Below are 13,779 nucleotides of genomic sequence, written 5' to 3'. Positions count from 1 at the left end.
GGGCCCCTGCTGACACCTGTGCTTGTGGTTTTGAGGCTGTGGGGTGCTCGCTGTCCTGACAGATGCCTGTGGGGGCCACATGCCTTGTTTATGGGACAGTCTCCATGAACGAGATAGACCCCCCCCCCTCCAGCCGAGTGGGCACTGCCTCCTAAATTGTTGGCTTGGGGGTGTAGACTCTCTTGCCTCCTTGATTCTCAAGCCACTGTCTCGCTCCCGAGGTTGTCTTCCTAGAGAAGCGGGTGTCGGAGCTGGAGAAGGACACGGCTGCCAACGGTGAGCAGCACAGCCGGCTGAGGCAGGAGAACCTCCAGCTGGTGCACAGGTGAGCGTGCCATGTTCTCTGCACCTCAGAGCGAGGGCAGGCGGGCGGGCCGGCGCGGCTCTGCACTGAGGCGGCCCTCACCGGAGCTGCCCTCCATCCCGCTGCGGTACCAGCCCTGGGGGGCTACCAGGTGGCCTTTTAAGCGTGTCTCCGACTTGACGGAGTCCCCGGCCCATGTAGGGCCCCAGAGAAAAGAGCAAGGGGAGAGCCCCCCACCCCACCCCTCACCCCTCAGGAGCAGCTGACGCCAGCAGCCAGACCACCTGCACACAGCACCTGGTGGAGGCCTGGCCCCGGGCAGCAGAGGCTTTACTGGGTTCCAATGTGTGGCCTCTGGACTGTGCCCCCACTTCTGAGCGCCCGTCCAGAGGATACAGTGCCGACCACAGGCCCTCATGCCCGGACACGGGCTCCTTTGCTCTGACAGCGGCTGCGCTTTCCTCACTTCTGTCGCATCATCTGGTTTCATCTTTGTGATCCTTGTGAGGCAGATACTGCCGCTGTCCCCATTTCACAGATGAGAAGCTGAGGCTTAGGGGATTGCCCAGGGCCTCAGACAGCACGTGGGGGCTTCGGGGGGGGGGGGCAGTGCCTCCAGAGCCCCCTGCAGTGGAGCGTGCATGTCCTCACAGGTGTTGAGCCACAGAAACAAGGAACCAGTGGGAGCCACTGGGAACATGGCGGGATGTGCAATCTGATGCTCAGTGAGAGCTGAGGACGAAATAACGGGCGTGCACAGCGAGGAGTCGCTAGTGTCGGCACCAGGGTGGGGCTCTTTCCCACTGCTGTGCTGTGGCCTTTTCCTAGAACGCTGTGCGAGTTGCAGCTTCCTGACGCCAGTTCTGCATTCGGACCGCATGCAGTTTGCAGCAGCGCCGTGCTTCTCGGCCGAGCAGGCGAGCCTGGCCCCGGGGCATCGCTCTGCGGCTGTGCTGCCCTCATGCAGCTGCTGTGGGGGGCGAGGCGGGAGGTAGGCCTGCAGGGCGTGAGAGGCAGGAAGCACGTGTGAGGGGGATTCCACAGGAGGTCTGTCCTTGCCAGGCCTCTGGGGCCACAGCTCGGCCCGGCCGCACACTCCGCCTTCAGGCCAGGCCTGTCTTCACAGGCCCGTTTCCACACCCATAACCGGAGAGCGTGGACCTGAATCGCTCTGAACAGCGCTGGACACAGGCCCGCACGTCCTCACATGGCATTGTCCTCACCGGCGCCAGGGGACGCTTAGCTCATCCCCTCCCGGGTGTTTCCCTCCCGGGTGGTCCCAACCTTTGTGGCCTGTCCCCAGTGTCACGGGGGCCGTCTGCCCTTGAGAAGTGGACCACCCGTGCTATGTGGGCAGAGCTCACACAGCACTTGAATGGAGTAAAAACAAGTCATCTTGTGCCGTTGAGAGCCTACCCTCGGGGTCCTCACAGAGGGGCTGCCAGGGCCCTGCTGCACAGCCGGGGGTGTCTGTGGAGGGTACCAGTGCGGCGCTAAGGAAATGCCCCATTTCCGGAGACGTGTCAGTCACTCCCTCTGTCCCTGTCCAGGGAGGTCGGGATGGGCCACCAGACCCTTTTCTCAAGCTGACCGGTGAGGTTTAGTCTAATCTGATGAGCACTTACAGTTACCCACGTGTGTACGTGGGTACACTCCCTCTGTGCTCCACCCCCCCAGGGTCAGCCACGTCCAGTTCCTGTGGGTGTTTCTTCTGGTGTTGGCTCCGGTTCTTCTAACCAGCTCCTGCTGCTGTTTCATGGTGTTTCCCATGGGTCACACTGCCAGCCCATGCCCCGCCTCACAGCTGTCCTCCTGCCGCCATCCCAGGAATTCCACGTGCTTCCCCTGTGTTTGGTTTTTTATTTTCTGGATTCCACATTTTCCTTTTTGCTCATATTCTGAGGAGGCCGTCCCTCACCGTTGCTTGGGGAAGGGCGCATAGGAGCAGGATCTTTGAGACCCTGCATAACTGACACTCACCCTGTGGGGACAGAGCCAGGAGAGCAGTTTCCAGGCTCTCGGCCTCACGTGGAAAGGTGCTGGCTCGGGTAGTAGATGGCCATCAGCTGTGACTAGTTGGCCGTCAGCTGTAACCAGTGAGCCATTGGCCACTGATATAACTGCCGTGGCTACGCTAGCAGAAAATGGGGACTCGCAAGAAGATGGTGGCTGAGCCTGCAAGCGCGGATTGCAGTTAGCAAGTGAGGTTGGTTGGCAGAGAAGTGGATGGTGGGTTGCGGATCGTGTGGCTCCTGCTTCCTGTGTCTCCAACCCAGCCGCCAGCGAGACTATAGTGGTGTGACTCCCGTATCTATGGCTCCGTGGGTGTTCATTTTTGGCCTCACCATGTCCTGCATTCTTACGTGGGGAGCGGGAGCTGAGAACCCGCATAGCACCCTGCATGACACACCCTCCTCTGACAGTGGGGCTCAGGCTGGGATTCTACTCGAAGTCGGTTCCCTTAGAACTCGGGGCTCTGCTGCCTCCGACCCAAGCTGCGTTCAGGACTCCTGGCGCTGCTTTGTCGCCTGTTCTCATCCTGGACACGCAAGGGCGTCCCGTTGTTTCCTGTGCTGGGCACGTGGTTTCGTTTCCAGCCTTTAAATCTGGAAAGTGTGCTCCTCAGTTTCAGGAAGATTTCTAGAATTATTTGTGTATACAGTGTCTTTCATTTTCTTATCTGTCTGAACTTCTTTCTGTTCAAAATATTAGACCTCCTGGACCTCCCCGCTCATTTTCTTGACTTGCCGATTCTCTATCTTTTTTTTCTTTTTCTGTGTAATATCCTTGGTGTTCTCCTTCAACTCTTTTATTGAATTTAAAATTTTTCTTCTCATAGTTTTAATTTCTAAGTTACTTTTTGTCATGTTTCTTCTGTGGCATCGCCCTATTTTGTGGATATGGCATCTTAGCTTTCTGTTTGTTACAGGGCTTTTCCCCCTATTTCCTGCATGATGTGTATTTCCTTTGAGGTCCTTTTTTTTTTTTTTCTGTTTGCTTTGGCCACTTTGTATTTTTTCTGTTTGCTTTGGCCACTTTGTATTAAAAGCTTACCTATGGTGGTGGCTGGTGATCTCTGGCCATCTGTTGACTCTTAGGTTTGAGGCACCAAGAAGCCCTGTGTATGGGGACGGCTTTCAGGCTCCATGCCGTCCACGGGCAGGGCCTGGAGCCCTTCTCTTTGGGATGGTCAGTTCCTGCCTCCTGTGGGTGGGCGTGGTGGTCTGGGAAGGGGCCAGGGTCAGGGCCGCCACGTGAACATTCCCCGTGTCCCCGTGTTCTCACTGCCACCTGCCCTTACCTCTGCCTTGGGTGACGTGGGTGGGGCTGGTCTGTACCGGGTCCGCAGCCTGGAGTGTCTGTATGAGGTACCTTGGGACGCTGGTGGAGACGCTGGTGGGCTTGTGTCCATAGGAGGGCCAGTCTTCTGGCCACATGCCACGCTCTGTGCAGGGCGCGTATCCTGCATCGGAACTGCCCTTGACCAGAGCTGTGGGTGGGAAGTCTCGGGGGGCAGCTCTCTTGGGTCCCATGCAGCGTCCGGCCCCGGTGGAACGGCACGCAGGCGGTCACCTCCTCTCTTGGCCTTCACAGAGCCAACGCCCTCGAGGAGCAGCTGAAAGAGCAGGAGCTGCGGGCCTGTGAGATGGTCATGGAAGAAACGCGGAAGCAGAAGGAGCTCCTGTGCAAGATGGAGAGAGAGAAGAGCATTGAGATCGAGAACCTACAAGCCAGGTAGGCAAGGCCTCCGCCATCCCCGGACAGTCGGTGAGAAATGTGGTGGGTGCTGTCGTAACGATAGCCCCCCGCCCAGGAAGGTACAGTGTCTGAATTTTTTAAAAAGTAAAAAACCTCTGTGAAAAAAACTGTTAAACTCCACCGAAGGCCACAAAAGATCTGAATTCAAAGAGTGACTTGACATGGATGTCAGTTTCTCTAAATCTATCTCTAGTCGATATTCTCTGTCAAAATATCAATCTTTTTTCAAGACAACTTGACAAAATTACCTTTATGCTTCTCTGGAGGCATAAACCTTAGATGAGTCAGGAAATGTGGGGGGGGCAGAGAAAGGGGGTGAACACACTGTGTATAAAACTCACTTTGAAGGCACAGGAGGTGCCACAGCCCCGTGCTACTCGGGGACAGCAGTGCCACATCTAGGCACTCAGGCTGGAAGCACATGGCACACGCTTACAATTATACACGCGAGTAATGGTTCTCTTAAAATGCTGTTTGTAAAAGAAAACCCACAGATAACTTAAATGTCCATTTGCAGAGAAATGGTGAAAAAGATCATCTTAGCTTTCCTTCCCAGTCTCACTGCCAGAGCTCCTCCCCTGAGTGGGTAGTGAGGGTGGCGGGTGTTTCACAGAGTTTTATTTTACTGGGTCAGTATCGCTTTTAGAATTCAAAATACAGTAGTTTTAAATATTCACGAAAGAGGACTCACGTCTTTAGCTTGGGTTCCTCTCCAGCTCTTAAAGCTGGGAAGATAGACTTGAAGAAAAGCTCCTGGGCATTTTCAAAAGTGGAGGTGGCAGGAGGGGCCTGCTCACAGCTGTGCCCGGTTCCCCCAGGACAGGGAGTCCGCCTTAAGACAAAAACAGTCAGGTGCCACCCCCGGGCCAGCCAGGCCCAGGCAGCAGGACAGCACAGTCTGGTGGACTCAGAGGACGTGACGTCTCTCGTTTGTGCATGCCGGTGTCCTCTCCTTCGGGCCCCCTCCCCTGGGGCTGTGGGTGCTGAGAGGCAGGGCCGCCCTGCCTCCCACGTCTGCCCAACCAGAGCCTGCACAGTGGGCGTGTCCTGCTGCCCAGGCAGGACACCAGCCTGGATGGGGTCTCCTGAGGCCCTCAGGGACCGAGGCAGCACTCGGTGTCCTTGCTTCATCCGAGTAAGCCTGCTGCCTGCTCTGTGAACCTACGGTCAGTGGCTCTGTGCGCTCAGACCCTGCAGCTCCCTGGGAGTGTGCGGGGCAGAGGCCGCCTGTGGTTCCTGGGGGGCACCCTGAGGGCAGCCCATTGTGGTGTGCAGGGAGACCCTCCTCAGTAAGGGACTGCAGAGTGACAGGATGTTGAGGACAGCTGGCTTATGGAAAAGAACCAGGGCTCCCTGGAGAACGGGGCCGAGTTTGTAGCTGTAACAGGGGAGCCTGGAGCATCGTGTAGCACCAGACAGCAGGGATGCGCTCGGATAAAAGCACACGCACAGTGATGGGGCAGGTCCCAGGGATGTGGGCCAGCTGAAGGTCAAAGCTAGAACAATTGGAGCAACACACTAGTCATGTTACTATTGGCCCACGACCCAAAGGGTAACTGGATGTGATGACAAATAAATGGGGAGAAGACATGACTCTTCCTCGCAGAGGAATTACAAATAATACATGGAGATGCCCCTCTGGGGAGGTGGCACTGAGTCCTCCCCTCCCCTGGAGCGTGGGCCGGACTCGGTGACCAGCTTCCAGAGGACAGAGAATGGATGGGAGGAGCAGAACTTGACAGAGGAGGTACCTGGCGCGCACACCTGGACCAGGTGATCAGGTCAGCATGACCCGTGATGAGTGACAGGAGGGGACCCCTGATCTGATGTGACCAATGTGGAGTTCTTCCCAAACTCATAACCCATCCAATCACCAGGAAACAGCACACAGACCCAACCCGAGGCAGGCACACTCTACCCGATACTTAACCAGAACCGCTCAAAGTTGTCGAGGGCATGAAAACCCAGGAGAGTCTGGGAGACGGCCCCAGACCATGGGCCAAAGAGACCCCTCAGTGCCGTGTCCTGGGAGGGACCCTGGATGGAGGGGGGCACTGGGGGCAAAAGCTGACTCGCGCCCAGGCTTTGGTGACCGGAGTGTCCCAGTGTGGGCGTGTGGGCCGTCAGGAGCGAGCTGGGTGGTGAGCAGATGCCGCGAGGGCAGCTGAAAGGGGCTCCGCCCTGAGGCAGCTGCTGTCGATCTGAAATGATCTCCAACCCACAGCGCAGTTAACCCGTCCTGGCCTGTGGGAAGCTTGGCTTAGAGCGTAAGGGCTGCGCCCTCGTGTTGGGGGGTCTCCTCTGTGACCCGGGAGCAGCTCTTAGCAAGGTTTCCAAGATGTTTGGCTTCCTCGGCCCAAGGGGCGGATTCCTAGGGAGGGGGTCCCAGCCTCATGCTTCATCCCAGGCTGCAGCAGCTGGATGAGGAGAACGGTGAGCTGAGGTCCTGCACGCCCTGTCTGAAGGCCAACATCGAACGCCTGGAGGAGGTAAGCTGCCAGCCAGAGCGCGGAGTGGGCAGGGCCGGGTGGGGCACTGTGTGGGCCTCGAGGTCAGCTGGGCCAGAGGTCAGCTGGGCCAGCCGACAGCTTTCCTGCACCCTCTGCGCCTGCCACCTGCTGGGGACCGGGATGGGCGGGGACAGGTTCTTTAAAGCGGGGCAGCCAGCCAATGGCTGCGACACAGGCGGGGGAACTGCTGCTCCCCAGAGCAGGCTGGTGATGCTGGGCCCTACGGGGCCTGTGTGTGAGGGAACAAGCTCAGCTCAGGCTGCCCTCCCTTTGCTGGAAGATACTGGACCCTGCCTGGGTTCCCAGCCTTCCCGCAGACGTGGGATCCTTGGGCCCAGAGGTTCACGCTTAGATTGACCCGTGGTCTGAATCCAGGGATGGTGTCCATGAGGAGCCGCCTTCAATGGGACCCCTCATGCTCCACGCTGCAGATGTTCACTGAGAGGCCCCTCCCCCTCTCCCCTTGCCACCACGTGTCCCCTGGGAAGCTCTGAGCCCTGACCCGTCCTGGCTGCCATGAGCAACTCCTGCTGAGTGGCCTCGGGTCAGGTCCTGCTCTTGCCTCCCCCTAGATATAGTCCCCGTGGGCAGGGGGTGGGGACACCTGCACCAAGAGCCCCAAGGCCCACATGCCTCACACACTGTGCTAAGGTCGCCACAGGCCCTGAGCACACGCTTGTGTGTGTCCCTCGGCCCTGAGGGGAGGCTCAGTGGCAGCTCCATGGGGGGCGGTGGACTCTGAGTGGTGGGGTACGTGCCGCGGGGAACGCCGAGGGAATGGTGGCGGGCGAGGCGTGTTCATGGCAAGTGTCTCACTTGTGCAGGAGAAGCAGAAGCTGCTCGATGAGATTGAAGAGTTGTCGCTGCGGCTCAGCGACGAGCAGGAAAACAGGAGGAAGCTGGGGGACAGGCTGAGTCACGAGAGGCACCAGTTCCAGAGGGACAAGGAGGCCACCCAGGAGGTGAGCACAGGCCCCAGGGGCACCGGCTCCCAGCACCCCCAGGGCCCATCTGGCGTGAGCTGCGGCTTTTCACCCGCGTGCTGGGCAGAGGTGCTGGGTGCGTGGTGATGTCTGGGAAGCGTGGCGTCGCCCTCGTCCCCAGACACGGCCTTCAGCCCGAGGCAGAGGCTGAAGCCAGGGCTGACTGGCTGCTGGCGCGCGGCTCCCACAGCTCATCGAGGACCTGCGCAAGCAGCTGGAACACCTGCAGCTCTTCAAGCTGGAGGCCGAGCAGCGGCGGGGCCGCAGCAGCAGCGTGGGGCTGCAGGAGTATCACAGCCGCGCCCGGGAGAGCGAGCTGGAGCAGGAGGTCCGCAGGCTGAAGCAGGTGCGGCTGCGCACACGCCGGGGCGGCCGGCGCGGGGCGGGCGCATGGGGCCGCGGCCCGGGAGTGACTGGCGTGTCACCCGCCTCAGGATAATCGCAACCTGAAGGAGCAGAACGACGAGCTCAACGGGCAGATCATAAACCTGAGCATCCAGGGCGCCAAGAACCTCTTCTCCACGTCCTTCTCCGAGTCCCTGGCCGCCGAGATCAGCTCCGTCTCGCGTGATGAGGTAACGCACCCCCCCTGCCCCCCGCCTCGAGGGCCCACAGTCTGTGCCCTGTGCCCACCGTGCCCTCCCACAGCTCATGGAAGCGATCCAGAAGCAGGAAGAGATCAACTTGCGCCTGCAGGATTACATCGACAGGATCGTCGTGGCCATCATGGAGACCAACCCGTCCATCCTGGAGGTCAAGTAGCGGCAGACGGCCCAGCCCAGGCTGGTTCCGGACCCACCAACGTCCAGAGAGGCACACGCAGGCCGGGACCAGCAGGCCCCGTGCCCAGAGCCTGGAGCCCACGGCTGGGCTGGGTGGGCGCCGTGGGGGAGGGAGAAGGACAGGGAAGCCCCAGGCCTGGAGCCCCCAGCAGGGGTAGGGCCTGCGCTCAGCTCCGGCCTTTCCCCCACCCCCTCCTCTCTGCAGAGATGTGGGGACAGTGTCTCAGGCTGGGGCGGGTGCCTCCATGAGCTCCCTCCCGAGTGGCAGACCACCTGCTGTCCTGCCTTATCAGGGAAGAAAGGAAGGAAACGGGTCCCTGCCTGGGGTGCTGCCACCCATGCCTGCACAGGCACGCTGACCGGTGCCAGCCAAGCTTCAGCCGCTCCTGGACAGCAGAGAGGCCCCGGGACCCCTGTGGTGTGGGAAGGACAGGCGGGCAGGCGGGCTGGTGTGTGTCGGGTCTGACCAGGAGCTAAAGGGCCTCCCTGCGTCTTTCCTGGGGCGGTCTCCCAGCCAGGAGGGGCGGCTCGGTCCTGCTCCAGGCCCAGGGGCTCTGGCCATGCAGCTCTTCCCACAGTTGGACCCTCGCTGCAGTAACCCTTGAGGGCTCTTTCCCTGCTGTGGGGGTTGGGGCAGGACGTGAGAGTGGAGCCGTGTGGAATGTGCTGTCTGGACGGGCTGGACATTGCCAGCTCCCTCTGAAGGCTGGGGTGCAGGCAAGGCCGTGGCGAGGTGCTGCTTCCCCATGGGTGGGGCCTTCCTGGCCTGCTGGAGTCCCCCCCTCCTGTGCGGATCTTGGCTGCCCCCAGTGAAGTCCCAGCTTCCCAGGTCAGAGTCTAAATGTGTCCTCTGGGAGTCTGAAGTCATTAGAAGTTGTCCTTCTTCCCCAGGTGCAGTCTGCAGGAGGCGGGGCAGGGCGGGCTCCAAGGACACAGGTCAGGAGCAGAGAACAGGCCTTCCCAGGGGCTTGGGAGTTCCTTGAAGGAGGCCCTTGCCCAGCTTTGCGCTGCAGCCACCCCAGCGCCTGTGCTAGCAGGAGCAGCCATGTCAGCCCCCCCGGGATGCTGGGCCTGCCCCCCCTGAGCCCGAGCACTGGCCAGGAGCGCCCAGGTGGGCCCCACACAGACTGGCCGCTGCTGTGTATGAATGTGCGTGTGAGGCGTGTGTGCGTGCGTGCGTGTGAGGATGGGTGTTGCCCTGTGTTCCTCCATCCTCCACGTGGCCCACCTCCTACACTAAGAGTTAAGACATTGCTTCGTATTGTACATTTTGGGGAAAGCCTTGCTGTAAATCAGTGTAAACTTGGAGGAGAGATTTTTCTATCATGTAGAGTAGGTATTTTTTATAGATTGAAGGTTGATCAATTTTTTAATACTTCCAAGAGAGAAAACTATCTGTGTATACACATGAAATATATATATATATATATATGTATGATAATAAATACTGAACTCTGCTTTCCACGCCCAGCCCGCCCGCCGACACGCCCGCGGGTCTGTCTGTCCCCCAGCAGTCCTGGAACTGTCAATACGAGCTGCTGGAAGACGCTCCACTCAAACACTCAGGCACTGACTGACTTGCACATTCACCCCGCTTTCATCCTCAAGACTCTTCCAGGCAGAGTGGCCGTGGCCTGGATGCGGAAGGGCGAGGCCAGGACGATATCACCACAGATTAAAGCTGTTGCTGCACACACGCAGGCTGGCTCCTTCCTCTGTGGGGGCCAAGGGTGCGGTGGGTGGGGGTGCCGTGGGCCTGTCCCAGCACCCCCAAGGTGTCTGAGCGGCGGGGGGCCATGTGTCACCTGAGTTCAGACAGCAGGAGACCCCCTGGTGAAGCCCGTCCCTCTTGGCCTGGCTGTGACCTGGAGGCCCCGGGATGGCGCCTGCAGGCAGGGCCCCCAGCAGGGCTAGGCCCAGAGCAGTCTTGGGGCGGGACAGGTGATGGGCTCCTGGGCCATGAGTTCGTGGTGGCACCCATCCCCAGAGTGCAGCCCAGTTGCGAACATGGCACCGAGGGCCAGCCAGGCTGGGGGGTCAGCATCACGAGTCTTGGGTTTGTGAACAGGACGTCCCTGTGGGACATGGAAGAGGCCGTGCCCAGAGTCCCCAAATCCAAGGCACAGATTGGGCTTGAAGAGGAGCCAAAGGGTGGGGGGCCAGGTCCAGAGGAGAGCTCAGCTGCCACCGTAGTCACAGGGACACCACCAAGAAGGTTACTAAGGCTAAGTGACCAAATCTGACTTGAGGGGGAGTTGTTAGCTGCAAGTCCCCAAAATGACTCCCCAGCCCAGGAGTCCACAGGAGTGGACTCCCCTTCCCCCACGCACACCCACACACACAGAGCTACCTGCATGCCAGACATGGACGGGAAAACCGAGGGCCCTGCCCCCAACCACCCAGCTGGGCAAAGGGGCTGGAACTGGGTCTGCTGGCCCCAAAGGCTGCCCGTGGGGCTGATGACCTGAGGGCGGGGCTGGATGGACAGCCTGGCTCAGCCCCCAGGCTTCATCCTCAGCGGGGGGTGCAGCAGCAGGACTCCACGGGTCCCCAGTACGAGGCCCAGGAGAGCCCTGCACTGCTAGCCCCCCAGGCCGTCACCTGTGCTCCTGGCCTCCGGGGTGTAGCTCCCCAAGCCGCTGTCAGTCATCTAACACCCTCTGTTACCGAGTCCATTCACGGTGTTGCCCCCACCACCACGTGGCCCAGTCCTGGGCTGGAGGGCAGCCTTGTGCTGGGGCCTGGGGGGGCGCTCAATCCCAGGCTCCTGGTGGAGCGGAGTGGAAGGCCCGCTCAGCACTGGGGGGCGCCAAAGCGCCGCCGCAGCGGGTTCAGAATGTCAGTGGGTGTGACAGTGGCTGACACCTGCCCTCCCACCTACCCTGTGTGTGTCTAGCGCCTCTGGGCCCATATCTGCTGAGGGGTAGGAGCTAGAAGTGGGGAGGGGTCCAGAACCGGGAAGGGGAGGCGAGGAGTGGCTTCGTCTCCCTGTACCCCCACTGAGTCCTGCCAGCTCCTAAACACATGGGGTCCCCCCTCACAGCCAATGCTGAAATCCCTGCCCTGGCCCTCCAGAGGTATCCAGCCCCACGGGAGACACTTGGGATGTTGGGGGGGGGGAGGGGAAGAACGCAGGATGAAAATCCATTGTAAATGGAAACGGGGCAGTGCCTGGCCGCAGCCAGTAAGGGCTGCCTGGAGTCTAACAGAAGGCGGCTGGAGGCAGGGTGGGGGGGTGGGGGGTGGTTCCAGGCAGAGCTGCCTGAAGGGGAGACCACAGTGGGACATATGAGGCCAGTGTCAAGGCCTGTACCCCTCAGGCCTGAGGGTCCCTCATGTGTGGGGTCCCTTCACCTCCAACCCCAAAGACTGGCCACAGTCCCCCAGTGGTCAATTCTGCCTCATAAAAGCGCAGACAAGGCTCTGCCCTGCCCCTCCCCCGGAAGAAGACTGCAGGCAGGTATGTGCACAGCAGGCCCTGCTTCCGCCAACTGTCCCATGTGCACAGTTCCTGGGCTCAGGCCTGTTCCAGCCTGTCCACTCTAAAGGAGGGGTGCCCCAGCACCTGTCCCCTCCCATCTCCTGGCATTTCAGAGACCAGGAGATGGAGACCCAGAGAAGGGCCCTTTTCACCTGTGAGGGCATCTCACAAAGCAAGCAATTACGATCATTTCATAAAAGCAGCCAACGCATGCGTTGCACCTCTCCTGGCACAGGTGGGTCCTGGGCTTGGCCCATGCGCTGGCCTCAGGGCCCACAGGCCTGTCACACCAGTGAGGGTCCCTGTGCCCAACTCCCACTAGAATCTCTGCTCCACAGGGCATCTGGGCACGTCTTGTTCATTGCTGTCTCAAAGCCAAGGACAGTGTGGGCACACGTGAAACCTGCACAGGGATGCTGAAATGAATATCCCCCATTCCGGAACTGGGGCACTTTCTGCCCGCCCTCCCCATTCCTTCTCCAGGTGGGTCCCCCCCTCCCCCTCCCTCATCTCTCAGGGCAGCTATCTTCTGTATTTTTACAGTTCGGAGGGTGATGTCCTCCCGCTAGGATGGCACTGGCCAAGGTCTGCCAAGGTTGGAAGTCACTTATTTTCTGCTTTATAGTCATTTAAACCTTACACCCATGTGCCTCCGAATATTTAAGATGGTCACAGTTGTGTCCCTCGTCTTGCTGCTCTGGTCCTGCCGACCTCTGCACACGAAACCCATTCTTTTCAGCTCCCTCCTGGGACAGTGCACACTCACTGTCCTGAAGACCGCTCCCGAGACCCTCTTCTGGTGGCGGGATTTCCTGCCCAGCACAGCCCTCACTGGGGAGGGCTGCAATGCTCCTGCCCTCTCCTCATCCACATGTAGGGCCTGGCTCCTCAGAACCTCTGCGGTGAGCTGGGCCATCAGGTCACCAGGCTCACTTCAGTTGTTTCTCTTGTTGGGAGGTTTACAGGGCTGTGGACAACCAATCCTGACACAACCACCCCAGGCAGCGCCCAGGGAAAGGGGCTGGGGAGGGAAGAGGATCTGTGGTCACTGAGCCCCGGCTGGGAGTCAGCCCTTGACTTAGGCCTCTCATGGGATTCCACAGCCACACAGGGTCAGAAGTCTCCTTGTCACCTTCACGCAGGCGAGGAAGCTGGGGGTGGGCTCACTCTACAACCCTGTACCCTGCAGGCAGCTTGTCACTTCGGAGCACGCAGGAAGCGGCTGTATCTCGGCTGTGGCTGAAGCCCAAGCCCCTACACTGACACACGGGTGTCCCTGCTCCAGCATCTGGAGAGTAAAATAGGTTGTCATGGGGCTTGAATGTCCTCCCAGGAGCATGAAGCCTTGCCCATGACTTTCTGGGCACTGGAGCAAACATCACCCAGCCTGGCATTTTGTCAAACTCCACTCGACCTCAAGGCAGAATTGGACCACAACCAACAACCTCCCTGCCTTAACTGATGTGCCTTGCTTTTTTCTGTCTCCCTCTGCATGGCCAGTGCCTTCTCGGGCTCCGTACGTGTCCCTAAGTACCAGAGTCCTTGGGGCTCTGCCCTCAACATCTCCGTTTCCCTCTGCAGCCTCTCGGTGCTTCGGTGGCGTCTGATAAACCGCTGACACGTTATCTCGCATGTCCTGCTGGCTCCAGGGCTGCAGAAAGGAAACTTAAAGGGAGACACTGTGCCTGCGGAGGCTCTTTTGTGCAGTGGGGCGGGTTCTGTTCAGACGTCCCTGGGGAGAAACACCGGCCGCCCACATTTCCAGGTTTCCTTCTTGCAAGGTACGGGGCTGGGCGTTTTTTGTGGTGGCGTCTCATTCCGTCCTCCCAATGGCCCAATTAGATACTAGTTTCCCTCTTTTACCGAGGAAGAAACTGAGGCTTAGAGAAATAATGTGCCCTGGTCGCACTGTAAGTACCAAGGCCGTGTCTCAGACCCAGGTCGGTGCCACCAAAACTGG

General features: G+C 59.7%; 1 protein-coding gene across 3 annotated transcripts in view; it reads left to right on the top strand.

Annotated features, from left to right (window-relative positions):
* Positions 1–10,035, top strand: part of RAB11FIP3 (RAB11 family interacting protein 3) — a 71,998-nt gene extending 61,963 nt beyond the window's left edge. For all 3 annotated transcript variants that reach the window (XM_074322930.2, XM_074322929.2, XM_019756180.3), the window contains 7 exons: positions 222–325; positions 3,899–4,039; positions 6,471–6,552; positions 7,398–7,535; positions 7,747–7,902; positions 7,991–8,131; positions 8,205–10,035. In XM_074322930.2, coding sequence (XP_074179031.1) covers positions 222–325; positions 3,899–4,039; positions 6,471–6,552; positions 7,398–7,535; positions 7,747–7,902; positions 7,991–8,131; positions 8,205–8,318 — 876 coding nt within the window. In that variant the 3' untranslated portion in view covers positions 8,319–10,035. The remainder of the gene's footprint in view (positions 1–221; positions 326–3,898; positions 4,040–6,470; positions 6,553–7,397; positions 7,536–7,746; positions 7,903–7,990; positions 8,132–8,204) is intronic.
* Positions 10,036–13,779: the final 3,744 nt, after the last annotated feature.

This window comes from Rhinolophus sinicus, chromosome 10 (assembly GCF_057876585.1).
Source record: "Rhinolophus sinicus isolate RSI-liver-muscle chromosome 10, RSI-T2T, whole genome shotgun sequence".
NCBI lineage: Eukaryota > Metazoa > Chordata > Mammalia > Chiroptera > Rhinolophidae > Rhinolophus > Rhinolophus sinicus.
This window is presented reverse-complemented; position numbering and strand designations above follow the sequence as displayed.